We start from the raw sequence: 27,810 nt of genomic DNA on the forward strand, positions 1-27,810 counted from the left end.
CAACACAGCAGTAGCTGCATTGTCTTACAGGTTTATCTTCATCATTACTTTTTTCAGTGTTTCACGGTCAATGCAGAATAGAAATATATACTATGTGTGGAAGATGCAAGCTTCTCTGGGTCTGTCAGTTTTCCCTTTGGTAGAGTAAGAAATAAATCCACGTACCACAGGTCAGTTTGGTGCCTGGTTGACTGTAGGTTGGATGGGAGAGTCCCACACCACTCTCTCCTGGGTGAAGAATTTGAACTCATGCACTATGTAATGTATATCAGCAGAGGAAAGGAACTACGCAAAGCACTGAAATCTGAGCAACTCCTGTTCAGGAATCCTGGCCAGGCTGTACAAGAATGGAAAAGCTTTTCCTGCGCATGTTCGGAAACTGCTGCTGGGGAAAATCTGTTGCACAAAGGAAAGCGACGCGAGTATCTCAGCCTACGATGAAGGTGGGCAGAGTAGCTGTATGTCCTGCACAAGAGGGCACAGCAGGAAGCTGGGTTTCATCTTTGGTGTGTCAATGAAATAGAATATCTTCTTGAAGAAAATCTGAAGAATTTTGGAATGGCACAAGGGGCTGGATTCACGGAACAGATAACCAGGGTCAGACCAGCATTGGCAATGGTTGGCTCCAAGTGCAAAGCTGCTTCTGCACAGGCTGTGAACAGAGATGGTGGCTGTACCATGTCTGTACACACTGTGCCATGACAGAAATCGGGCTCAAAGGCCAGATGGGCTTCAGCAGAGAGAATGCTTGGCAAGCACGTGAAAGTACAAGAGGCTGACAAAATGTTTACATGTCACAGGAACTTCAAATTAGGAGTGAGTCACAGATCATCGGCAGCAAAGGGTGAAGACCAGGGTCAGCACAGTCACATTGTTTTAGTTATTTCACAGGGCTGTTAATGAGTCATTGGGCCTGGAGATTTTTCACACAAACCCAGAGGAGACAGCAGCCCTTTCTGCCCCTGAATCCAGCTTCACCCTGAAATAGTCTGTAGCTGAGTGAGAGTCTGCAGTAGCATCAAAGGGACATTAGGAACAGTCTCCATTCCTGTCCAGGCTCTTTGGGGTTTTCCCTACGTTTGGAGATTCGGTGACAGTGCACAGGCGAGTGAGTTGTAAAGTCTGATTTCACTTGTTTCTATAGTCTGTGCCTTCCATACATCAATAGAGGTACAAGTCAGTTAATTATTACAGATTTTAAGTCTGCAAAGACAATTCCTATGGCCAAAATAGCAAGAGTGGGTAGTCTTCAAAACATTAAAGAAAAATAAATAGCTTGAGTCACCACTCTTGTTTTTCTGTAAATAGCAACAAAATTTCAAAGCCAAGAAAAAAGGTTTAAATGAAATATGTCTACAGTCCTGTACCTGGTAAAAAGTGAATAATGGAGTTCAGAGGAGAGACTGCATGGGAAAGACATCCGAATAGGAAGGAACTAGCAGCTTTCAAACAGTGGTTGAACCTTTTCCTCTTCCTTAACTGGTATTTCACCTGATCCTTTTGTAATTATTCAAGTTAAATTGTTTCTCAGACAGGTTTGAAAAACATGTTGAAATAAAAAACTGGGAGCAGAAAAAGGAAAGAACTGCATTTCATAGGAAAAAAACCAAATCAGAACACTTTATACAATCTGTCAAATTCTGCCCTGGAAAAAAAGAACCTCAATTTAGATAAATGTGTCAGTGATTTCAAGTAGGACAGATTTTATTTATTAAACAGGTTGGGGATGGAAATGAGAGGGAAATAAATACACAAGGCATTAAATACAACAAAAATAACCAAGTCCTTCTTAAAATAAACACTGTATCATACATGCTGATAGAGAAGCTCAAATCACCTCGTTCTGCCAAGACATATACAGAACAGCCATTACCACAGATGCTTTGCCATAACAATGTCCCTTCTCCCCTCTGAAGAGATTTTGATGCCAAATAAATCAGGCAGTAGTCAGAGCATCTAAATTCACCAAGCAGAGATCATTTACATTTCGTAAGCTTAAGCAGGCATCTTGCCCTGCCGGCCCTGAAGAGACTGGCAGCGGCCCTAACTCATCGTATTTTCATTTCTGCCATTTATTCAATATTGGAGTTCAGGTGAACGGGTGCAGTTACACTCCACAAAAGAATGTAGGGCCCCGGCCAGGAGCCAGCACACCACAGTGCCCAGAAACCAGAGCACTGCCCTGGGAGCCAGGCTGCTGGGAGCTCCCTTAAGCCAGGACCACATGGCAAAAGCCCGAGCGCAGCGTTCAGCTCAGGACTGACCCAGGCAGAGGTAACACACAGTTCATGTGTTTGGTTCACAACACGTTCATCATCCACAGCGCTTCCCTGTCATCATCTGGCACTGCCTCTGAGAGGTATTTGGGTTTAATTTTTGTTTTGTTTGTTTAAAAAGATTTCACATACCAAAAAAAAAAAAAAAATCTACCATTAAGTAGTGCACACGCGGTTCTAAAATCAATTTAAAATATATTTTTCTTTCCATAGCATTTAATTAGAATAGATTAAATAAAAAAGTCATGAAATACAAGTCAGTAAATAGAGCATTACTTTCCGTACAAACAGAGCTACCCTTGTAACAATCAGGGAGCTTTGAAAGACAAAGACTGTGTTTCGCATATATGCTGTTACCTAACAAACTAGAATCAACATTTCCAAATACAACCCACAGTTAACATGTATTTCAGGCCATTCACACAGCACCTGTTAGGAAGCAGGTTGTTAATCCACAGAAAAAAAAAGGACAAAAAAAAAAAAAAAGACTGGATTTCTTTTACTAGTATCCACAGTCATAAACTGAAAGCATTCATAAAATCTGTCCACTTGAGCCAAAATAAATTTATAAACTCTCATCCCCAGTAAATACTTCAAGTTGAGCCATATTTGGTGCAGCAATGAATGTGACCCAAATGTTTTTATCAATAGCCCTTAATGCACTTACCTATCCAAATCTTCGTGTATATTATCCCCACCACTCAACAGAAGTGCACTCTCCTAAATCAAAAGGAAAACAGCACACAGATACTAACACTTAACATGTGAATGTAAAAACATTAGATACAGTAATATAGCATGGAGATATTTTGTTCCTTCAGGGATGTGTTAATTTATCAAGAAGCTGCACACATCCATTTGAATAAAATGCATCATTTTAGGTTAATTCTCAAAGGTTGTCTGTCAAGTATTGATCTACTGTAACTTAAATCTGATGATTTCCATAGGGTGAGTGTTGAATCACTTTGAAATAAGCATCTTATTAAATAAAATGCTATTTAATGTTCTGCAGTTATAATTTTCCAGGCAACTTTAAAGGGGGAAGGAAGCTGCATTATTTTAAGAAGAAACACACTGAGAACTTGAAACCTGCATATTAAACCAAATAATTTGCAAAGCCTGGCATCAGATCTGGGAGTCTAACCTCAAAATTCAAATCTCAGTTCCTAATTCAAGAAGACATCTGAACCAGAACCATTAACTAAATGGTCCTTCAAAGGGAAAGAGTCTGTTCTGCAACCTCAATCCAGATCCAAATTCTGGGACTCCCATTTATGATCCCAAATATGCCCAGTCACAGTGTAAAGAGTCTTCGTTCTTACCAGTGCCTGGGGCCATTGATGATCTGGTATTTGTTCCATTTTGAAGTTCAAGATAACAAAACGGGAGTGAGAAGAACTATGTGCAAACGGTGACATCTCCAAAAAAAAAAAAAATTTCTATGGCAAGAACTTAAGAATCAGGTTACTGCTCATTTCAGTTCAACAAAAGACTGCTGGCAATGGGAAATGCAGGCATTTTCTCCCTGTTTTTGTAAGAAAGTTTTCAGCTTATACCTATTCCTAATCTGTACAAAATTGGCACAGATTCTTACACGAAAAACACATTCCAGCAGGTAAATGTGGCCTGGAACACTTGAGTTAACCTTCACCAAGCTGCTAATAACAATGATCTACGCAGGATGCAAATGTCTGCATTAGCCTCACTTTGCTGGTGTTGCTAAACCCCTACTACTGACGGATCGTTTCAGGTTTTGTGCAAACTGACCCTCATTCCCCTGCAGAGAAATGAGCTTTGCAGAACTGCCAAACAAAGGTTTCATTCATGAGTGGTTTTTAATTCAGGATGAGAACATGATTTTCCAGAGATACTCTCAGGAATTGTGTTCCTTCTCATTTTATAGCCATCTGTATAAACAGCTATGCTAGAGTTTTTGAAAGGGAAAAAAAAAAAAAGCCAATGTACCCAAATAGGGTGATCAGAAATCTCAACAGCAGCCCCACCCGAGACTCCGAGTCCCATCACTGCAGGAAATGCATTCTCACAGCTGTGGCTTGCGGTCACCAGTTTCATGCATTCACCGTAAAAAGCACAGAGATAGCAAAAATTTATCTAAGATGAATACCTGATCCATCTCTAGCTAATCTCCCAGCTATTGTGAACACCACAGGTATGGCCGAGTGCAGAACGAGGTGCACCTTTGCGTTAAGTCAGGGTGCTCTCTGAGTCACAGCAGGGCCCAGCTCCCACCATCCCTCACCAACCTACATACTAAGTTTTCATATATAATGCTTTCTACAGAGGAGAAAAAACAGACGTGGAGGATAATTCCCTCCGAGGTCTATATAGCATATACTCTGCAAACTTGAACCATTTGCATGACTTGATAAAAGGACGCACTCTGTGGCACATAGAGCGTGACAGTCTGCCTCTGCAGAGTGGACACCAGCATTTAGCCATCCCACAGTTCCCACTCCATTCCTAGCAGAGGCGGTGCTGGTACGTCTTGTTAGACTGAGGACGCAACCACAACCTCAGCATGTTCCAGGAGACTCCACTTCCCCACCACAACCCCAGTTTGTGCAAGAACCAACAATCCAGCTGGCAACCTCCAGCACTGACCTAAACACCACATTTTACAGACTCAAAAACTCTCCTGTCACGCTTATCCTGTCAGCACAAGGCCTGGCAAAGGACAACCGCTGCTCACCAGCTCTCTGCTGACACCCTCCTACTTCTCCATCAAACTCTCAACATGAACGTTCCCCATTCTTCCTGATCTGTGTCCGGTACTGCTGACTGTCGGTACTAAAAGGACAGAGTGTGACAGCGGCCAAAGGCAGGTCATGGGCTGCATCTTCCAACTGCAGCAGAGACACCGATGTGCGTGTGATGAATCTGAGCAATTCATTACATAATAAAACTTTGGATCCCAAAGGCCAGATTCCCTTCCGAGCATGCAATCTGCTCTATTTTCTGTACATGAACTATCCATAAATTGCCAGCTCAGCCCACAGATGAGTAAAATTTAACTTATACAATAGCAGATGCTAAGGCTTTTTTCATTTTTTTTTTTTCTTAGGGATTTCACAACAGTATAATGTACTGTAGAGACAAATTACTGTCATGCTAAATCTGCTTTCTGATCCCACCCCCCCACTGCACATTCCTCAAATAAGTTGACGCTTATTATTTCAGTAAAATGGTGCTGTTACATACGCCTCTGTGTACACAGTGGGATAATAAATTTGAATTATTTCTAGATGCTCTGATGTAGACAAACGTTTGAAAGTTAACTTTCACTCACCCTGAAGTTTTTATGAAACTCCAAGTTTGCTCAGCAGTTGCACTTTCCTACACCTGCCCACTGACTTATAAAGCCATTTATTGTGTCAGAATCCAGGCTGTGAATTACATGTATTTTCCTGTCATTTATGGTCCAGCCTTTCAAAGAAAGTCCACAGGTGCCTTATTTTTAATCTGTAACCAACTGATTATCACTGCCGTAAGCCTCAGAGGGAGGCTACCCTGAAGCCAGTCATCTTTTAGGGAAAGCATAAACCTGAACTCATCAGAACCCATCCACATTCAAAGAAAAAAAACCAACACAAAACACACCACTTTTCCTCAATTCCACTCACCTATGCTGAAAAGACATGTTTACAAAGCTATTCCTTACAAGTATCCCTTTGATAACTTCTAATTCTTCCATCTTTACTCTGTCTTGTTTGTTCTTATTGCTATATGATGTCAAATTAACATTTCTTCTCAACATACATTGCAATATAATGTTCGTATTACTGGCCAAATGAGAGCTAAGCGTCTTCCCAGATAAAAGGTGATGTTAAAACCTAACCACTTTCATCTGAAAAAAATGCATAATTTTAACAGAAATGAGCAGCTAGTAACCCATAAAATTCTGTGTCTTCTTCCTGTGGTCATTTAAGCAATGGTTAGAAAAGGTGCTTATCAAACAGAGCATGTTTCAGCATCTCATAAAAAATGTAGTCACTCATAACCCAAATTCAGGCATAGTTTTCCAAGCTACAGTAATTTACAGCTGCATATACAGCAGAGAGGAAAATGAGGAATTTTTCCAAGCTATTTGCTAAAAACAGCTCTTGGGGCTGATTTTCACACGCATTTAGATGCCTAAAGACACCTACTGACATTTTCCATGACTAGTTGCCAGCGTGCTATTCAAACCCAGACAGCTATTTGCATTGCTGGGCAATTAAATGCCTCCAATCTCCAGCCCTGCATCCTGCAGCACTTCTTAACTTGGAGAAATTCCATCACCCAAATACTTGCATATAAAAATGTTCCATAACAGCTTATGAACGGCACCATAAAACACACAGATGTAGTAGTTACGTGTGGCAGTAACCTACTGAGTAGCATATCGGACGGAAAGTAGTACACAACAAACTAATGGTTATGCCCAAACACCGCGCTTGCTGACAGCGTGTTTTCTCATCACTGAGAGCGCTTCTGCCATGTTAAAGTGCCCCAAGAACATCTTACAGAAGTATCAGCCACATCACATGGTTTTGTTCTTCTGATAATTAATTCTTCATACTCCTGGTCAGGGCAGGAGGAGATCTGACTATAGGAGAAAGCTAAATCGAAAATGATCAAAGTCTTCTTTTGTACCAGCAGATGTTATGAATCACATTTATCTCCAAAAATGTGGGAGATCTTTTGGGTTTTTTTGCAAAGAGCTCTGAATCTGGAGTCGTCACAAACCGTATTCTAGATCACTTATGCACAAGTTTCATGAAAGGCATATGAATAAACCCCTAACTATCGTACGTTAACAGTGGTACTAGAGTCAACCCATGGCAGCTACACAGTGGGCACAGACCTGCTCATAGGATTATGGTTTGACTTCTGTTTTCCCAAGGTCATCACTGGAAATCGAAGCCACATTATTTTATTTATTTTGGAAAAAGGCTTCCTGTGAGCTCCTGTTGTTCAAATGAGAAAACTAGTTTCTTAATGGCAAGGGCTGTCAGGCAATAAGGATCAGTTCAGTTAGATAAGCCTGGTCCCAGGAACTGTAAGTCCAGGCTATTCCAGTTATACTGAGGATGTGTTTACAAAGCAGATCATCACTGTCTATTTGTCAAATAAGAATAATAAAAAATTGTTTAAACTGAGAATCTCATAACGAGTATTTTTCTTTTCCCTTCAGAAATACGGTAGGCTGATAAACAGAGAAGTACATCTTAGCACAGGACAGATGACAATGCCAATTGTCAACTCTCAGACACATTTTTATTTATTTGAGAGATTTCTGATATTTTACATTATTGCTGAGGCTACATTCAAATAAATTTATCGGTAAAATTCTGCCTCAAAAACAAACACCCACCTCTCCTTCTGAGTCACTTAGTGAAACCCCCTCACTGGCACAAAACTATATGAATTATAATGCAAACCTGAAAAACAGAACTGGGCTGCGATATTTTGTCTTAAGAGGACACAGTCAAAAATCATAATACCCAAGATTTCACTCCTGATAACTTCTGGGAGCCAAAGCTGATGTGTTATTGCAGGCTAAAATATTGTTTTCTTCATAAGTACACTGCTTTGTTACTGCAGTAACATTTTATTTAAATAACATTTTGTATTGGGACAAATACACGGAACGCAAGAATTACACAGACAATGCAACACAAACTATGACAAGTTTTAAATTGTACAATCTCGCTGTACAAAAGCAAGAAGTCGAAGACTTTTTGGATAAACCTATATTACAATAGAACCTCTGTTGTGCCTCAATTCTGTAGCATCTCTGAAAACATCATCCTTTTACACAGAACTGATTTTATGCTATTTAGGAATTATTCAATGAAATATTTACATTCAAGGTAGATGATCTGCTTTTGATGATGGTCTACACTGGGAATAGTTTTTGAGATGTGAATAAAGGACTCAATTTTCAAAACTGAATGTTTCTTTTGAGTACCTTGATTTTAAGATATTCTGTATGAGAAACCTGAGACCTGATGTGCAAAGTGACACATGTGTTCAACTCCAGGAAAATTGCTAAGAATTACAGGTACTCTGCAACTACAAAATCAAAGCCTATGGTTTGACACAGGGTTTCTAAGAACAGAAGCACCCAAAATGTCCCTTCACATTACTTTGGTTTATAGACATAATTAAATAAAATAATTTGTTTGTGTGTGCTCTTGTCTGTATGCATATGCATATGCATCCCTGACACTGCAGCTTTAAATCTGAGCAACTTTAGCCAAAGATAAAGAACTCTCGGTGAGTTATAAAACTGAATTACCCATAGGTAAAGTTAAGCATGTGAATAAATAAGCATATAAATTGAACAAAATTGTGCCTGCAAAAAAATCAGGCATGAATTTTCTTGCTTTTTTAAGAGTCCGTTAATATATTAATAGAGGTTTTACATATTTTATACACTCAGATATATACATATATTTTATCAGTAATGTGTGCTTACATACATACGCACAAATGCAAACTTGTACTCTTACAACACACACTCGCATTCCCTTATCTGCACACATTCAAGTTCTTTATTTTTAAAGAAAATGCCACCATTTAATAAACACTGGAATTAGTTCCAGTTTCTCCAGGATTTTAGAATTATGGAAAAAGGTAACTTACATCTGTCATTGCATATGGAAAAAAACCAGCAAGATATTGGAATGAATCTGGTATAGATGCAATAAGCAATGGCAGCTTCTTGCATGAGTATTTTTAAAATAAATGCAAATCTTTTGGAAGATGAATTAGTACCAGTTTACGGTGAACAAAAAGTTCTTTCCTAAACAGGTCACTGCTGAGCCCCTTTCTTCTTCTGCTCGAGCTCCTGCAGGCGTTCCTCCCGGCACTGGGCGTGCTGCGTCCCCACTTTGTGGGCTGTCTCGGTGGCTGCAATGTCAATCTGTGCATATCGGGACGATCCACTCCCTGAAACGAAACCATGTAAAAGGCTACACCTCTGTCATATTCCTGGGTAAAAGTGACCCAGGGTTAAGCTATTGAGACACTTCTTCTATAGATTTCCTAGATGACCTTGGTCTAGTCTTAAAGCAAGCTCTATAAAGCGAGTAAGATGATAACCACAACTGAAAAGAAAATAAAAATTAAAAAAAAACCCTCAAAAGCTTTGTTACCTGCATATTTTGTCTGTTTTTCTTCAAATAAGCAAATGAATCACATGTATTTCTGCCCAGGTTTGAATCTCCACCCCTACTCCTCCCGGTAGAAGACAAAATTGAATTCAGCTCTCCCGTTTCTGGGAGGTTTCATCAGCAAGCTACTAGTAAGTAAATGCCCTATACTATTGGTAGGGCAATTGGCAGGGATTCTTCTTTGTCTGGAATAGGTGCTCTGAAGGTTTACCAGATCAACCACCTTCAGCCTTAGACAGAACGACAATTTAACCCAATAATTAGCAATAAGGGAGATTAAAGCTGCTCAGTCTGTTCGGGAGCAGAACAGGTTTGTCTAGGCAAAGGTACAACTCTGGAGGCTGGATAAACTTTAGTATGACAGAACAAAAGATTTATGGACATTAGAGGCACCTTCAGTTATTCAAGTTGAGCATGGGAGGGTAGTTGACTTTTAAGAAACTATGTCTTAATGCGTTGGTTCACTGTCTTTAAAAAGAAGAAAAACCACCACTTTTATATCTCAACAGGATGTTGTATGGAGAACTGCATTAAAGTCTGGGAGAACCTTAGAATTATTTAACTAGAGCCATATAAAAACCAAGGGGGAAAACACTAGCATTTCAAAGTTAATAAAACTTGCTGAAACTAAAAGTATACAAATTAAAATCTCAGTAGCTGAAAACTATACATGGAAAACCCATTAATATCAAGTGTGAGCAGTTAAATTCCAGATCCTGATTAGAGGCTTTCTGTAAGGAAGAATGCATCTCCAAATGACAATACATGATAGCTGTGATGCATGTTTATGTGTTAATTGCCCATTAAGAATTAGAAATAAAATACCTAGATCCAGACAAAAGAATTTTTTAAAAAAATCAAAAATCAAATAATTGGACTGCCTTCCTCTCTGTAGCACTTTCACGCATCCTCATGGACAGCAGATAGAAGAACACTGTGTTCTATTCTTATGCATTTGCTGCATGACTCCAGAGTCAGTGTCTTCAGGAGCAAGCCCTGTACACCTACACCCACAGACCTGTTTCTGAAGCCAACCAAGACCAATTAAGTAAGTGTAGTCCTAATATGTGTGATGAAAACTTGAGAACACAAATCAAGTCCCTCTGTCAGACTCCACAGACACAGAAATGTTCGCTTTAGAAGGACTGTATATACAATGCACCTGTCAGAGGGATGCAACATCTTATAGAACCTCATTACTCAAAAATCTTTTCCAAAAGAGTTGGCAGTTCCAAGAACTGCCTCACAAATGTACCAGGGTTCAACTCCTCTGTTAGCAAGAGCCTATGGGTAGACGAGAAATTGAGATTCCCACTACAGTCCGCATTACTGCTTCTTTTGCTGTTCCAATGGTATTGTAGACTTCCTTACCTCTTATGCTTGTGCTAGCTTCTTGAAGTTCCAGTTCCATGTAATGAAGTTGTTTTTTGGAAGTAGGGCTAACAGGAATATTCACATAGGTGGCTGTCTCACTGTGGGGTCGATCTGATGCAGGAACATCACCTGAATAACCTACTGCTCCTTCTAAAATAAGTAACACATTATTAGAGACACTGCTGGCAGTGACCAATGATGCATTTCATAAAAACGTGATGTTCCATCAAATGTTCTCAAAGCAAACATTCAGCAGCAACAACTCAGCTTGCCAAACAGTACATTCCTCGATAGTAGATGGGACATGTGAAGACTAAGGCTTCTACAGAAAAGACTCTCAGAGTCTGGTCAAGTCAGGATCTGTGTGGTAGACCACAGACCACATCGAGAGAGCTCACTTTGTTGTGACAGAAAGTGAACACTGTGCAGGAGTTATCAAACAGAAGCAACATGTGCAACACTCCCTCACAAGGCTTTCAGCTCTAACGCAGGTTAGTAAAGCTCCATATGAAGCAATCTGTTCTGGGAAGATGTGAACTCTTATATCATCTGTAAGAATAAAGTTCAAGAATTACATCCTCACAACAGGGACTGAAGAACTGTTTAAACCAAGGAGAAGGCTTCCATGTAATGAGTTGAAAAAGATAGGAACAATGCCAAGTGGGGACAGACCAAGTAATAAAAGACGTCAATTGTAGGAAAAAAGTAGCAAATTAGACAGTAGGAAAACCTTTCTAATAGTGAAGATCACAAGAATACTAGAGGAAATCCCACAGAGTCTGAAGAATTTCTGCATCTAGAAATTTCTAAAAAAGAGATGGTATAACACCTACCAGGAAACAGTTCTCTATAAAGTGATTCTGACTTAAAGACAACTTTTTTGTCTACTGGAAGAATTCTCAAGAGTTCTTCTAGCCTGACTTTCAATTATTCTAACTTTATCAGAAGTGAAACTAAGAGAGAATGTGGAAGCTGAATGTTCCATTCACTGGCCAAACAGGCATTTCAGCCTTCAATTCATTCCTGAAATCAGACACCTAAATCTAGATTTTTGATCCATGAATACCAAGAGACTTACCAGGATTACCTGGGCTACAGGAGACCCAAATACAAACCTGTATTCCCCCTGTGCTTGGACAAGGCTTTGAGTCACATTCTCATTGTCCTGCTCAGCAGGTTAGCAATCACCTGCCTGTCCAGTCCAGTTGAAGTTCTTTCCCTTAAACACTTTCTGCTGTTAAGTCAATTTGGCACAGAGGAGTGCAGAGGAAGAATCTCTTCCAGGTTCTCCCATTCCTGAAGTTCTCCCATTAACCCTTTCCTTGTCCCCGCATGAAACTCCTATCAAAACTTTGTCCAAATCACTGCTTTTCTGCCCATTCAGACACTGTTGAGATGTGAATGGAAAGGCAGTAGGTGATCAAAACGTTTTAGAGGCCAGGAAAGAATTACTTCTTATATCCAACTAACAGCACCGGTGAATAACCATTAAGGGGAACTTTTTCTTCTTCTTGTGCTGTGTTATGAATAGCAGAGATAGCTCATACAAAGTCAGGCAACGGTAAGAGTTGTCAGAGGGTACAGCAGGTTCCAGGATAATGGAATGTCTCCAGGATTAAGCTATTTAAATCAAAGGAGTCTGCTAGACAATCCAAAATTTTAAAAGCCAGAAAAGTCGGCCAATTTTCTGCCAGATTTTCATAAAGAAAATACAGGAACATCCATGGCATAACTGAACATCTTTCTGACCATCGGACTTCAAGTTGTTGTTCCAAAGCCAGGTGTCAGGAACAAAATGAAATTTCTATATCTTCATCAAACGTCATTCTCGGAAACCATCCTCGATTGTTCTGTTTAAAGTATTTCAAAGAAATTTGGCCTGTCCGTGCTAACAGGGATTCAGCAGAACCATAGCATTGAAAACCTGCATCCCAAATAGTTAAAGTTGTAAGTAAATTACAGTCTTAAAGACTAATACGGAGTCATGAATAGTCATGAAGGAAAAGATAATTTTTGAAGTCTTTCTATACACTGTTCAAGCGAAGTCTCCTCAAAGCTAGCTAGCATGAAAACTAGCAAATTTCTCTACAGACCTACATAGTTGAAAGATTTCAGGAAGCTGAATGTCATACCTGATGCAGACAAGGCAAGTGACTTTCCTGAGAACTAAAAAAACACACATGGAGAAAAATATATTAGTTGGTAGGGCTTTGTGCAAGAAAAGCAAAAGGAACACACAGAACAAAGTAATCCCTGTCAACAAATGTTCTTCTCAAAGGAAAAAAACAAAGAACAAAGTTGGGCAAACTAGAGTGGAAGGAAAAGTAGTCTTTTGTTGTTTAGTCTGTGTTTTCTTAATAGAAACTGCTTTCTTTGTAAACATAGAAATACTTGGCTTTTCATTTTTCCTTCAAATAAAAAAAACCCCACCTCATTACACAATAAAAACTGGCTTATGTCTGTTTGAAGAGAAAGGTTTATTTGAAAAGCACAAGACAGTCAAAAGCTCCTCCCAAGAAAACAAGGCACATACAGAGAGCCATCGACAAAGGCAGAGCTTTCAGCCGTCCGTTCTGGGTGGGCAGAGGGAGAATATGCTTATAAGTGGGGTCAGAGGATCAGTATCTGAGATCATTACAGAGGAAGAATTTGGGAGAAAAACAGACCAAAATACACAGTTACAACTCAGAGACATCTGAAAGAATTGGCAGAATATCATGACTGCTTGAGGAGAAAGGGAGGAAAGGTAGGAAGAAAAAATATAGTTAAGCAAATAACAGGAGAAGAGTAAAAGAGAAAGTGCAGTGGTATTGAAATAAGAATACGAAGAAAGGGAAAGACAGTATGACTGGGGAGGTAAGAAGAGAATGATATTTGAAACTGGTGTTTCAGCCTTCCTTTCAGCAAGTGCTAGCTATTCATATTTTTTTACCCTATGTAGGCACCATTCTCAGAAATGTGTGATAAATAATGCAGAAAGAAAATCAACACCATAAACACAGCCCTGAGATGAGTGTGTGAGCATTCATGTAAAGCTGACACGTTCAAATGGAAAAAATGCCTCAAAAATAAATGTTTAGAAGAGATCACCACAACAGCAACAAAAAAAAATAAAAAGAAAAAGAAATAGCAGATGTTAGTGTCCTCTGATGCAGCCGCCTGCAATGACTTGTACTCACCAGGTTCCTCAGGGTTGGTAGGAGTTCCAGATTCTGCAGAAAGTGTCAGCATCTCATAACCACTTTTAGGACCTAGAATACAGGAGCACCATCAACAGCTTTGGAGTTAGGAATTTGCACAATGAAAGAAAATCATATAATTTTCTGGTTCTGACTTGTGACCTTCTAATCTGAATAATCACACTGAAAAATCTCAGAAAGTATAGAGTGCTGACTTTTCTGTGGTGTTAATGCCAGCTTTATCTAATGCGTGCAACAGCAAGGAAATAAACGTTAGGACATTTTTGCAAGTATTCACACTGAAGGCCACTGAAGTCAACAGTGTATTTTGCTATATATTGATGTTGGAGCAAAGCCGCCTTGAATGTATGAATCAGGGAGAAGTGCGTGGGTGATCTTGGGAGCATCTGGAAGACTCTTGTTAAAATTCCACCTCCAGCATGATGGCTAACTTCTTGATTTCTGACAAATCTCTGCAGAGAACGCTTGAACTAGCCCTTCCAAAGACAACTTTGCTTTCCAAGTGCAAATCATGATCTTTGCAAGAAGCCAGGTTGCACATCATCATCAGTCCTTCCAGAGGACTAAGCCGAAAAAAGATGCCCAGGTTCCCTCATGATCTCAGACTCCACCCCAGTTAAAACAAGGCAAGGAAAAATGCTATGTCCATAGAATGAACATATTTGGATTAATTTTGAATGACAAAACCTCATAATTTTATCTGCCGATGTTTTTTCTTTCTCCATTATACTGCAGAAGTACCTTTAAATGTGGTGGTTTGGGTTTTATTTTTCACGCCATATCATTGCTAGGGTACAGGATTTCTTATGGACTGAGGTGGGTTTTTCTGGTGGGTGCCCTTTGTTAAAGTGCTGGCAGCATTTTACTGCTGTGAATAAGATTTCTGCCTATGCTCTGACACTTATATGTCACTGCCTCTTCTAAACTTATCCCATCTGTCAAAGTCTTTTTAAGAAAAACCCTGCAAAGCAAAAAACCCAAAGAAATATGTAAGCCTTACAATAGGGAATCAAGCCATGCATTACCTTTAACATTTTCTGAAGTTCAAAATAATTTAAGTTTAAATTAATTTAAATTCACATGCACACACATACCTCATTACTGCTTATACCTACCAGCTTGGAGACTGTGCCCTCTGTGTACTTTCAAAGACCCAGAAGCTGCCATGACAGAAGCACCACCTGTTTTCAAAGAGAGATATTCACATTAAATCTAAATACCTGTTGCTATTATTAGATACACACTGTGCATCAGCATTTTAGTAGATGCTTCTGAGACATCAAGAAAAAATTCAATAAGAATTACAAATCTTGTTCTTCATTTAAGCAATGTACCTGGTTTTTTTTCCTAAATTCTTTATCCTGATATTGAAGCATTATAATCTAATTTTGTTGTTTTCTATCTTTAGAAAGAAAGAATGCCTTCTACAAAACTTCAGGATACTGGCCTCCTTGTTTGTGGTGAGTACTACCTTACTCACAGAGATAGTTGTCTTGAACTGAGGAGTAAAATGGCAATGAACACTGGCAATGAGTGGGTAGCTGCCTTTCCAATCCATAACATAGCTTTGGCAGCCACAAAGTTTGAAGTATTCATTAAAATCTCATCAGATTGGATTATTGAGTTAATGGGAAGAACTGTATCACACTTCAGTAGTCCACTGTCCGGTTTTAGACGTGCCTACATAAACAGGGGCAGGGTAAAGGGTAGGCTTCCATAGGGTTGCAATCCAGGTCATAGCTAGTTCTTGTGAAATACTGTTACAAGTGTTACGGCCAGGAAAGCTCTACTGAGGACACGTCAGATGGCACAGTCAAGTCTTCTTTCCCCAGCCCTATGCAGATCAGTAGGATGCTGTCCCAGGTACAGTATTAGACAATGGAAGTTTGAGGAAACAAGAGTTAGCAATTCAGAAAACTGCAGAACGGACCACTCGGCAGATAAGGAACTGGCCGGATGGTCACACTCAAAGAGTTGCAGTCAACAGCTCTATGTCCAGGTGGAGACCAATGATGAGTGGCATTCCTCAGGGGTCAGTAGTGGTGCTGGTGCTGTTTAACATATTACCTTAATTCGAAGATTGTACCATTATACTAATTGCACCTTCATTACAAAATTGGTGTGGGGTATTTTTCTCCCTCAAAAACTTACTGTAATTCAGTAGAAATCATTCCACAGGAAACAGGGATTTTTAAGAAACATTTTTAGGATTTGTGAAAAGTACACAGGTCAGGAAAGGAGACATAAAACAATAAGATATTCCAATCTACTCATAGTCAAGTTGAAGTTTTCCCACTTGGAACTGGTTTAAAAGAATTATGTTAATGCTTCAGGATTTCACCTGTTGCATTTTCCTCATTTTCAAATCTCACACCTAACAAATATTTACATTGTCAAGTCTCTCATGGATTTTTTTTTTTAAGCTCTGAACTGTGTCATATAAACACGTGTCAACAGAGATCAACCTATCTATGTTCTTCCTTCTTCTTTACATCTACCATGCAAACTGGTTTCTTTCTTATTTATGAATCCTAGGATATTATCTGCGGGAATGGAAAACTCGAGGTAGCAAGATGAATTTCTGAACATGGAAACCATCCAGCAGGAGATGGACACTCCCTTCCCTCGCTCTTTTTGTCTTACAAGGGATTGTTAGGAACAATTTTTCCAGTTTCGCCTGCCATGCAGTTCTGTGTGGCTGACTTGTTCAAGTCTTTGTTAAAACTGAGTGGCTCATCAAGAGAGTTATTTCTGTTCTACTGTCCTCAGTGTGTAAGAGGAAGAAGATATTCAAAATATGACAAAATGAAAATATGCTGCAGAATATTTTGCATTCCTACATATGATTAGACTCAAAAGGTCTGATGTAGCTCAATGAGGACAACCACCATTTGAAACATTTTTCTAACTTCATCGTCATTTTTTGGTGCCAAGTCTTCCAAAATAAGCACAGTTTACAGCACATGTGCTACAAGAAAGAGACATAAAAATAAAGAAAGAAAGAAAAAAATAAATGAGAGGGAAACTGAAATACATGCTATAAACTGAGCCCAGACACTTTACATTTTCAAATCTTGTCACCTATCATTACATGTGAATTGACACATGCAACACTGCACTGCATTTACCAAGCAATCACTTCTTACTGCTCAGCGTCCACTTTGCCTTCATGGAGAAGGTCACAAACTCTGAAAGTCTGGGCTATTGAATTTCCTGACAAGGAGTCAGGACAGAAGAAAACACTATGGTCTACCGTAAATTCTTGCTTCTTGTTGAATTAAAACTACCTTTATTGTGAAGTACTTTGATCCACTCAGCCAAGCAACATTTCCAGCTCCTCTGAAGAGAGATATCTTGCTTATAGAGCATCCAAAGGCTGGAGATACTGATTGACAGGAGAAATACTGCAAGTACACCAGGAGGTTTTTTCATGAAAATGTAATAATAGGCTTCCTAGTGCTGTATGATTGTCATATAAAACTTCTGTAAGTTTGTTACTCTTCAATTTTCAAAGAGATTTCATATATTTTCTGCCAATCAAATGGCATTATCTGCAATACATAAAAGCTGAAGAGGATGCTTAAAAATGCTTACTTGGTCTACAGATTTCACCATATTCAGACATGCCTCCTGACTCTCTAACAGTCAACTTTGGAAGCAGAAAAATCACTCAAAATTAGAAATGGCTTCGAGCATAGTGACTGTTCAGATATTGCTCCACAAAGATAGCTGTTCAGTGTGTCCAAAAGAATCACAGAGGATCAAACTATCTCTTGCTATTATTTATCCTCTCATGCTGTAGGGCCATTCCAGCCCAGCATCTCATCCTTAACAATGTAAAAGTGTTACGCTAGAATCATTACCATTTCCATGTACCAACAAACTCAGTGTCTGTTTTTTGAAAAATATAACTTCAAAGATACTTTACATATATTTGCTCCAAAAATCTTGACACATTTGAAGCTCAGGACCTATTTTGGCCAAGAATGAAGGTCACATAATGTGTTTCCTTAACAGGAGAAGAAGGGGGGGGAAAAAAAGCTGAAATAATCACTTTTTTCCCCTCCTCCTGTCAGATCCCCATTAATTCTGAGAGTCACTAAGACCAAGGTTTAGCTTGAAAATGCAATACGTATTTTAATCAGCTGAGCTCCTATTTTTCTTCCCCTACAGAATTATTTTGAGTGCACTTACAAAACAAAGCAATATCAAGAAAACACATGTATTATGGCAGTGTTTTATTGATCAGTTTCTCATTATAAGAAGGCTCTTTTATTACAGTGTTTAGCCCTATCAGGTATGACTTATTTGTGGTGGACACTGTCCAGCACACAGTCCTTTATTGGCTCAATAAAAGTATCATTGTGTACTTTGTCTCCCTACATCAGAAGGGCTGACAACACATTTCCTAAAAAGAGAAAAAAAAATTGTGACTTATAAATTATTTTCCACCTAAGCAACAACAATGAACACAGTATGGCCCAGATTCTTCTTTCTCACTGCTCGCAATTAGTTCCTTGAAAGCTTACTCCTAAGCTTGAGACAGAAATATCAGGCTGCATAGATTCTCACTAAAAATTTTTAAAACGCATGAAAGAAAGCCTATTTTTCCATCATAAAACCTAAGCTGTCAGACAGCTGAGTTCATTTTCAGCACCCATCACCTGTTTATACTTAATTTTATTATTTGTTTTTAATCTCCCTACCTTGACTCCCTATCTACCTAAAAACAATTTAATAGAGATACAATGTTCATAATCAGCGTTGAGCTGACATTTCAGCTAATTCCAATCCACAGCATTGTTTTATGTTTATTCTTTAACTAATTCTCTCAGAACATTTCCCATCAAGCATTGTGTAGGTTTGGCATTACAAGCAAAGAAGCTGTCAGATAGCAAGAGTGTCTGTTGCAATGCTGATGGATTTGCTCCTGTGAAATACAGAAAACATGCAACTGCATATATCGGAAAAAAGGGAGGGGAAAAAAAAAAGCAAAAGAAGCTTCAGAGTCACAAAACTTAACAATATTAAAGTACGCTGCTTTCATGGGAGGATATTTGTTAACTTATTTTCCCAGTCAGCTATTGAATTTTGTAGTGCCAGAGCCTGCGGCACAGAAGCACAGTTTGATCAGACCTGCCACTATAGATGTTTAATTTTGGCGTTGAAATGCTCAAAGTTGGATCTGGCTCCTGGGAACGCCCAGGCAATCAGCTTCCCTGAGCTAATCGGAATGGACAAATGTTTCTGAAATACGGAGCATAAAGCCTGCGTGAAATGCTTTCTCCAGGGATTGCAGAGGGTCCCTCAAGCCCTTCTGCAAACCCATTGCATCTCTCAGCGTATCTTCTCTAAATAGGAGCCTTGGGATTCAGCCTGCTCCGTTCACTTGGAATGGGTGGCAACCAAGGACAGAAATAGTGGCATTTCTCACACACGCACGTAAAACAACCTCATGGCTTAAACATCATTCATAAAACAAGAGAGGTGTGATGGAGTTCTACTCGAATGAGAAAATCCAAATATTTTGAAGGAGAGCATGAAGACATCATAAGTATGGGTTGGAGGTTCCTATCTAAGCTGCTGCAACGAACTAGCAAGTAGCATGAGATTTAAGTAATAGGCCTAAATCACACCATAACTGTTAGGAAATACATTCTAAATGTAAGAAAAGCAAGGGACTTCAGATGATTTAAGGTGGATAAAGGATTCTATTGCAGAACATGCTAAACAGACACAGACACCTGTCAGACATATACACAGAAGTACATCCTAAGCTCAGGGCAGAGGCTTGAGCTAGAGACAACACCTTCAGCCCTGTTTTTCCTACAGTACTTTGATTAGAGTACCAGAAAGATAACTGAGATAATGACAAGCTCTTCAGCTCACCCTTCTATGAAAAATGTGCTACCTTTTCATTCCATCTCTCAACACTGAATGTGCTTCTCATTCGTGGTCTCTTAATTCAAAACACATAAGCAGCTCCTGGGAAAGGGACCTACATACAGACTTCTGAAAATGCATCCACTAGATCAGGCTACAAAATTTCTCAAGTATTCATGAGAAATTCTATATAGGTCCCACGAGAACTTCTTAGACCAAAGGTACTGAACCTAGGTGCGTCCAGAATCCAGGAGTCTCAGAAATCAGGAAATCTGAATTACATTTTTGAACCTCTATTCTGTCACGGTATTTCAAGGTCCATTATAACCATGAATGTAGTCTACTACACCTAAGAGCAGGCATACCCACATCGCACAACTCCAAAGGATCCCTCACCTTGATCTGCAGTACAAAGCTATGATAACAATGGGAACACTTTACTCCTACAAATGCAAGCAGTTTAATTCAGTCTCTCTAATCAAGCTTTATGAAGTTTTTTTATAACAAAGGCAACCAAATTATTTAAATCAGAATTAAATTATCTACTCCAACTTGGTTTTTTTCCACCTAGTAATACCATTTAGAATTGTTGCCACACTTATGAACACTTTTCAGCTTGCCATTAGAATTAGACACATTTCTCTGGAGTTGCTGAGTCTATTGCTCAGCATATGGAACTAGCAGTAAAAAGATAATATCATCACCCACATTCGCTACCAATAAACCGAAAAATATTTTATTATAGAAATTGATCCTGGCTCTTTAACTCCATTTCTTGCTATAGAACTGTGGCATTCAAGAGCAAAAATACTGTACAGAACATAGGGGCACCTGTAGCACTGGAAGAGGTGGGTTTGTATTCATACAGCATATTTGAATGAAAATACAACACAATCCTTTCTGTGATAAAAAAATTAATGTGTTTATGAATAAGCAGATGCTACACTAGAAACATTATAATTGTGTATTGGGTCATTGTACAATTGTTCATGCTAGCAGAGGTATCTTGCCATGTACATGTGCAAGACAGGTTTTGAAAGCAGTCACCTCAAATTAGTGTGCTCTTATGTCATCGTCAACAATGGATTTAAAAAATCATAATGGAGTAACATAGAAAGGTTCTAATGCTATTCCTTTAGTCCAACAGAACAGTTTGAATTACTGCTCGGCACCAAGGAACCTTCAGTTAAAGGCTTGAATTAAACAAGGTAGAAACAAAACATTTAAAGGCTACAGCACTGTTTTGAAAGCTTTGCAACACCAGGTTCAATTATATTTGGAATGTTGACATATACGCAAGACAATAGTTCAGAATGAAATATCTGAGGATAATAATAATGGTACAATGAGACAGAAAAAACATTGGTTTCTTTTGTGTTCTGAAAAATAGCATTGTATTGAAGAATAAAGTTCTACAGTTATACAATGAGACTGAGAGAGAAAACCCCACCAAGACAGACAAAAACTTCAGCCACTGGCTCTAGATGCTGCATCTGCCTAAAGCATTTTATACTTATTCTAACCAGTGTTCAGTTCTTTTCTTAAGTAATATTTTCCCAGTGTACCAGACATGAAAACCCACTCAAGTTTCTTCAGTCTTCCGTCTTCCCTTTCTGTCGATCTAAAAATCTGTCCCGTATTTCTGCATTTCCAATTTGCTTAATGACAGGTTTTATTAAAACAGCTAACTCCTTCATCTGTATGAATAGTCTGATATTAAGTTTTTTGTCAGATATTGTTTTGCATCCACAATTAATTTGCCACTGAAATTAATGCAGAAATAATATTGTGCCCACCACACGCAGCTATAGACCCAAGTTCCCCTGTATTTATACACACTTTAATCAGAAGTGCTCCAGTTGCCTTGGGTTGATTAGAGGACTAGAAACCTGAGTGCCAGAAGGAAAGATAAAATTAGAGTTAGTGATCCAATTTGTTCTTCTACTTAGACCTCTATAAATCAAGAGTGGACTGACTCAAGTGGAATAACTAGGAACGAGATCTGCTAAATGCTTCTGGATTTTCTCCTGCTAAGACAGACAAAGGAATAGACTGACTTACGACGTTCTCCAGAGACACCTCCCTGTCCCAGGTATCTTACTGGACTTGTTCACACAAGTATCAATCAGCTATACTTCTTTACCCGTTTACTAAGATTTTTAAAAGAAATAAAGAAACCCAAGCACAAAGAGCTGGTTTATGTCTATTGCAAGCAGGCAACCTGAGAAATTTAATGGATCTGCTGAATTATCAGGTAAACAGTTTACGGAATATAATGACATTTAAGATTCTAAACAACTTCTTCGCAGGTATTTCTCAAACAAATAAGATGGAGACAGCACACAAACCCAAACGCTTACAAAATGTTACCTCTAAAGTAAAATGATGATACAAGAAGTGCCAGATCTGTTTGGCTACTTTAGACAGACAACTCCAGATCACCAACACATTCTACTGATTTACAATGCAAAGTGTTACCTTTGCCTAAATAATCTTTCCAGGCTAGATATCCAGCTTCCTACCTGCACTCATTTTGTCGGTCAATCATTAGTTCCACTGACATGAGAGAAGCATCCTCATGTTGCCTCTGGTAAGAATACATTCCTGTGTTTTTGTGTTATTTAGAAAACTGTGTGTGCACACTGAACATGTAAATCAAATTTCCCCTTGGTATTAATATAGCCTAAAAAGAACATTTTATTGACTTTCTTCAAAATATGCGAGTTTCTCTATCCGGAAACTGACAAGTTTGAACATCTTTAGATTACAAAATGGAAAAATAAATATGTTAATATTTGCAACCAAAGATACTACAGATTACAATGCATTTCATAATTGTCACTCGCGAATTACAGCAGCACAACCAACCATGAACAGGATACGTCTCAATATAGTCTTTAATTCTGCTTCTGTAAATCTTCGGTTTCTCTCATCACAATTTGGGACTTAAACATTATTCTTTAACAAAGCAAAAAACTTAATAGCTCCTACCTGGTAGAGCTGGTAAGACTCCAGACTGTAATACTGCTGTTCCCTAAAGAAAACAGAAAATTTTAGAATGAAAAATCTTCACAAGAAATAGAAACTTTATAAAATATAGGAAGAATGTCAGAGAAATCACTTCACCATCACCAAAGCTTAACACGTGGTTTTAAAATCCAGAACAGACACAACCTAAAGGTGTTCAAAACATGCATAAGTTGCAAAACCTTCACGGACCTTAGCACAGTCTCACTAACTTGGCTTTGGGCGCTTTGCAACAGCTGTAGAACTTAGCACTATTGAATCAGTCAGGAATTAAACAGCAAAATGCAAGAAAATTTTATATTCAGAGGCAGATGATATCAAGTTAGAGTAACAGGGTTAACATCTGTAAATTAAGGCAACGTCTGTATTTGCTTAAAATGGTAGGTGGTGTGAGCAGACCAAAGCCTGGTGTGCTTCTGACTCAGCTCCATAAAACCAACATATTTTATCCTAGAGTTCACATGGGCTTCAGACTGCCTACAAACCCCACCTGTGACATCAGGGTCTTTCTAGGAAAGCTTCGTGCCATCTCAGATGCTTCACATGGCTCATACCATGGTGGTACAAGGGCAGCTGGGGCACATCAGACCAGTCAGGCACAGAGAACCACTGCCCGTTGACACTTAAGAATAAGCGTCTTCCAAAACGTGCTTGCAGGCCAGGTTTCTCCCCACCTATACCACCTATGTCACTCAAAACTGATCTGGAGGACACTCTGGCACTGTCAAAGAGATCACTTATATTTCTCTGACCTTGGTGAGACCAAGAATGCATCATCACGATCCATTCTTTTCGATAAATAAATGTGTCTTCTGGACTTTGAAGCTGAAAACACCCTATACCTATTAGAGCTGAGCAATAACACTGCCCAATTCCAAAGCAACAAAATTCCATTTTATATAGCACCTGACAGTAATTTTCTTCACCTAAATTCACAGACTCGTGACCCCTGATGACCCTGCATTTACTATGCTTTCTTGTAAACTGGTGGCTTTTCTGACACACTTAGGACTTTATATATATATATATATCTTTCCCCTATACGGGCACTGCATTGGCTTCCCAAAATTTCTCAACAGAAAAAAAAATAGATCATTTTTTCAATTCCTGCACAACATTTCCTTAAGGCAAACACATTAAGACATAAAACTCATTACATTTGACTATCACAAAAAACTGTCAGAGTTATCAACTAGATCCAACTTCAGTTAAAGTAGGTGGAAAGGTTTCTTTTTGGTTTTAATGGACCTTGCAACAAACTAGAAAAATATTAGACAATAATACACTGATTCTGTGTCAGCCAATAAAATATATATGAAAAGAGCTTAATTGGAACAATTGGAGTAGGGGTGGTATAAGGCTTTTTTAAAATACAGTTTTGAAATCTGCAGCACAGAACAACTTTCAACCGTGAAATAACACACGATATACAGGATGTTTCTGTCTGATCCCATCGCAAACATAGAATCTACAGCTCCAATATTTACTTGAGCTTTTATGCCAGCTGAATATTTTAATACATAAGACACTGAATTTGAGCAACTGTTTAGAGTAGAAGTAGAAACCAGAAGCATGGCAAATATTTCATTTCTGAAAAAGAAAAAAACACCACACAGCATTTCAGAAAAAAAGAGCATTTTATTAACTTAACCATAGTGGATATTATTTGTTTCTATAGTTACTGTGTGCCACCACAGAAGCTGCTGCTTTCATTTGGGGAATACACAGATCAAGGACAGAGGACTTTAGAGTCCATTATGAACAATATTCTGCACATTTAGCTAAAGATATCTTTCCATTATAATAGAACTTCTATGATTTTTTTGTTACTATTATTCACAGCAGGCTCGATTAAGGCATTTTTCCTGGCCCAGTAACTTGTTAGGGATTTACTAATACAGAAAATGAAAAAATAGTTTCCCTGACTTTGGTTGTGTCTATGGATATAAAGCAGATTATTCTGCCCATGAAGGTAACATCTACTAGCTTACTTAATGCAATAGTGGCAGACTGCAGTGTTGAAATGCATAAAAATCAGATAATGCTAGTGAGAAAAATCTCACAAACTATCTGGCAACTTTTTTTGCTTTTAAACAAAGCTGGGGGTTTTGCCTTCTTTTTTTTTTTTTTTAATTAATTTGTTGGGTATAGGGCAGGGGGAACTTAGTTCACAAAGTCAACCAGAAATTGCTTCAGGAAGGAAAAAGAAAACACCTTTATCTTCCTCACCTTTTCCTCTAGATTCATTAACCTGCACAGCCTTGCTGCCATTCAGGGCACAGGCTTGATGCATGACATGTTTTTTAACTCTCTTTCCATAAACGCATTACACATTAGAATATCCTAAATTATGGCAAAAACATGGATAGAAATAAAGCAGAGTAAGACAAAAACCTAAAAGGAGATTGAAAGCTCTTTGAAGCAAGAATGGCATTTTGGTTCTTTGTTTATACATAATCTCCCAGAGAGGAGCCCTCTTTCATCATTATACATGTTACAAGCTACAGTAATGCAGAGAAACAAAGAATAAACTGAATATTTTTATAATCATTGTTTTTCTTCTCACCTTACAGCAAAGTTATTTGCCAAATAGCGTATGTTCCTACTTGCTAAACAGCTCTGTTCCCACTCTAAATTCAAGTCATAACTACTTGATTTACTTGCAAATTAAGTTTTGCTGTTTTCCCTCCTCTCGGTGTTGCACAAGTATAGCACTGCTGCAAGAATAAGGATTAAAAAGTTGGCAATGACAAGTTGTTAAAAATATTTCTGTTGCAGAAACTTTTTTTTTTTGGTGATATGCTGCTTAAGGCAAGTTAAAATTGATCAGCAGGGCCTTCTGACCTTTGAACGTGAGTGAGAATGCAAATCATCATTTGCCTTTTGTTCTGCACATCATACATGACATGGAAAGAATTGAAAATTAAAGAGGTCATTTTGTTAACATAGCTACAGTTTGTTCAACAATAAAGTCTGATTTCATGCCTGTAACTCCTAGTTACTCTAATAAATAGATTCTAAGAAGTTTTCCATAAAAATGTACAAATTAGGTAAGATGAGAAAATTGATAAAGGCTAGACAGACAATATCAAATAAATATACTTTCAAAGTCATTATTAGAAGATGAGATTATACTTGACAAAGAAAGTGTAAAAAGCAGACAGAAGCTAGATGTGTGAAATTATATCAGATGTGGGACACTGATAAAATATCATTGAAATGACAGTGAAAGATAACAAATAACTAAATTAATCAGATGTGATTAGATTAAAAAAAATAGTCCGAGATAATAAAACAACACCAATTTTTTGTTATTAAGTGATTATTTTTTTTGTTATTAAGTGATTTTCCAGACTACAACTTTATTGTCTTCATTTCCATTTCAATGCATCATATTCTATTATTTCTGCAACTCTGAGGCCTCCTGCTGCAGTTCTTTGTAAGAGGTTTCGCTAACTTACAGCGACTACCACTGAGGCAACTTTGTAGAAAGACCAGTATCTGAGACTTAAAAGATATCTCTTTTAATTCTACAAGACTCAGACAAAACATCCTTTTGTCTGTAGGATAAACTTTTTAAATTGTTATGGCATAATGTACAAACATAAATGCATGGGTTTCAAATGCAAAGTATAATACATATCTCAACCTACCATATGATTACACCAAAGATATGATATTCAGACAATAACTAACAAATGAGTATCTAAATCCTGAATATCTCATACCATTACTGATAAATATAAGTTAAATATCTTTCTAATGTAAATTCTTTTATCTATGACCCAAGAGTTGGGCGCTGAAGAACGCGATGTCCGGTTGTTAGTTCCAACAACCTCACCACAACACCCGCAGTAAGCGGATATGTACCACTTGCATATCACCCAGCATGAACTACATGTCCAGGGCTATTTTAACTCTGGTAGTGATCTGGCTGCTGCCAGATGACATTCATTTTTGATGTTGTGCTTCCAAATATCTTGGGTAGGGTTCAACGATAGATGTTAGGAGAACCCACTAGGTTGATATGCTGGATCATTATTCACAGATTGGCTCTGTTGCCCTAAACAGCTAAACAGAACCTAAGCCTTGGCATTTATTTCTGTCTGTGCAACCATCATAGTACATAATCCTTTTTACAGAAAAAAATGGGATTTTTCCCCCAATTGTGTATCTTTTGTATATCTTTTTCTTTCCCCTTCTTCTAAAGTTTCATTTGATTTCAAAGTTTTGTTCACTTTAAATTTCATGAAACACATGATTTACCAGATCAGTCCTCATTTAAAAAAATCACCAGACACAAATACTGTCCCATACATAGAGCAGTATGCCTACCTTTCTCTATATACTCAAATTACTTTCCATGGACTACATAACCAATTCTGCTTCACTGCTGCCAATGGGAGTTTTAGCCTTTGGACACGAGATCAGCCTCAAAGTCCAGATCTTCCAGTAGAAGCTCCAAAGGAAGGAGCAAAGGTTACTATACTGTGCAATGTCCTATTCTTGGAAGAAGTTTGCCAGATTCATAGTGAAAAGAAGCATCACAACTGCTTTGTAAACTCATCACCGTGGTGTGAAAAAGGAGCCAGGACTTTACATGTCAGATGGACAGAAGAAAACATGTATTAAAAATACATATGTATGTTTGCTTCATATTTTTCCTCCTAAAAAGGAGGAAACCACACTTCCAAGAAAAAGTATATCAGCCTCTGTAGATTGTAACACTGAGCTGGGCTCCATCATCACTGGCAAGAGGAATGAAATGCCATTTGCCTGATAACTGTCAACATTTCAGACACACCTCATCAGTCACAGCTTATGTCATTCCCTTTGTGTATCTTTAGAAATAAGGCTTTTCTTTCAGCTCAT

The 27,810-nt window shown here is 38.4% G+C and overlaps 1 protein-coding gene across 3 annotated transcripts in view; it reads right to left on the reverse strand.

The window, feature by feature from the left end:
- Positions 1-7,518: 7,518 nt before the first annotated feature.
- The window catches only part of DOK7 (docking protein 7), a 64,627-nt gene continuing 44,335 nt past the window's right edge, over positions 7,519-27,810 (reverse strand). For 2 of the 3 annotated variants that reach the window (XM_065633858.1, XM_065633859.1), the window contains exons 8-12: positions 22,903-22,945; positions 15,144-15,209; positions 14,008-14,079; positions 10,826-10,978; positions 7,519-9,230 (exon numbers count right to left, since the gene is read on the reverse strand). In XM_065633858.1, coding sequence (XP_065489930.1) covers positions 9,094-9,230; positions 10,826-10,978; positions 14,008-14,079; positions 15,144-15,209; positions 22,903-22,945 — 471 coding nt within the window. In that variant the 3' untranslated portion in view covers positions 7,519-9,093. The remainder of the gene's footprint in view (positions 9,231-10,825; positions 10,979-14,007; positions 14,080-15,143; positions 15,210-22,902; positions 22,946-27,810) is intronic. The other variant, XM_065633860.1, reaches the window with a different exon arrangement.

Source organism: Caloenas nicobarica, chromosome 4 (assembly GCF_036013445.1).
Source record: "Caloenas nicobarica isolate bCalNic1 chromosome 4, bCalNic1.hap1, whole genome shotgun sequence".
Lineage (NCBI taxonomy): Eukaryota > Metazoa > Chordata > Aves > Columbiformes > Columbidae > Caloenas > Caloenas nicobarica.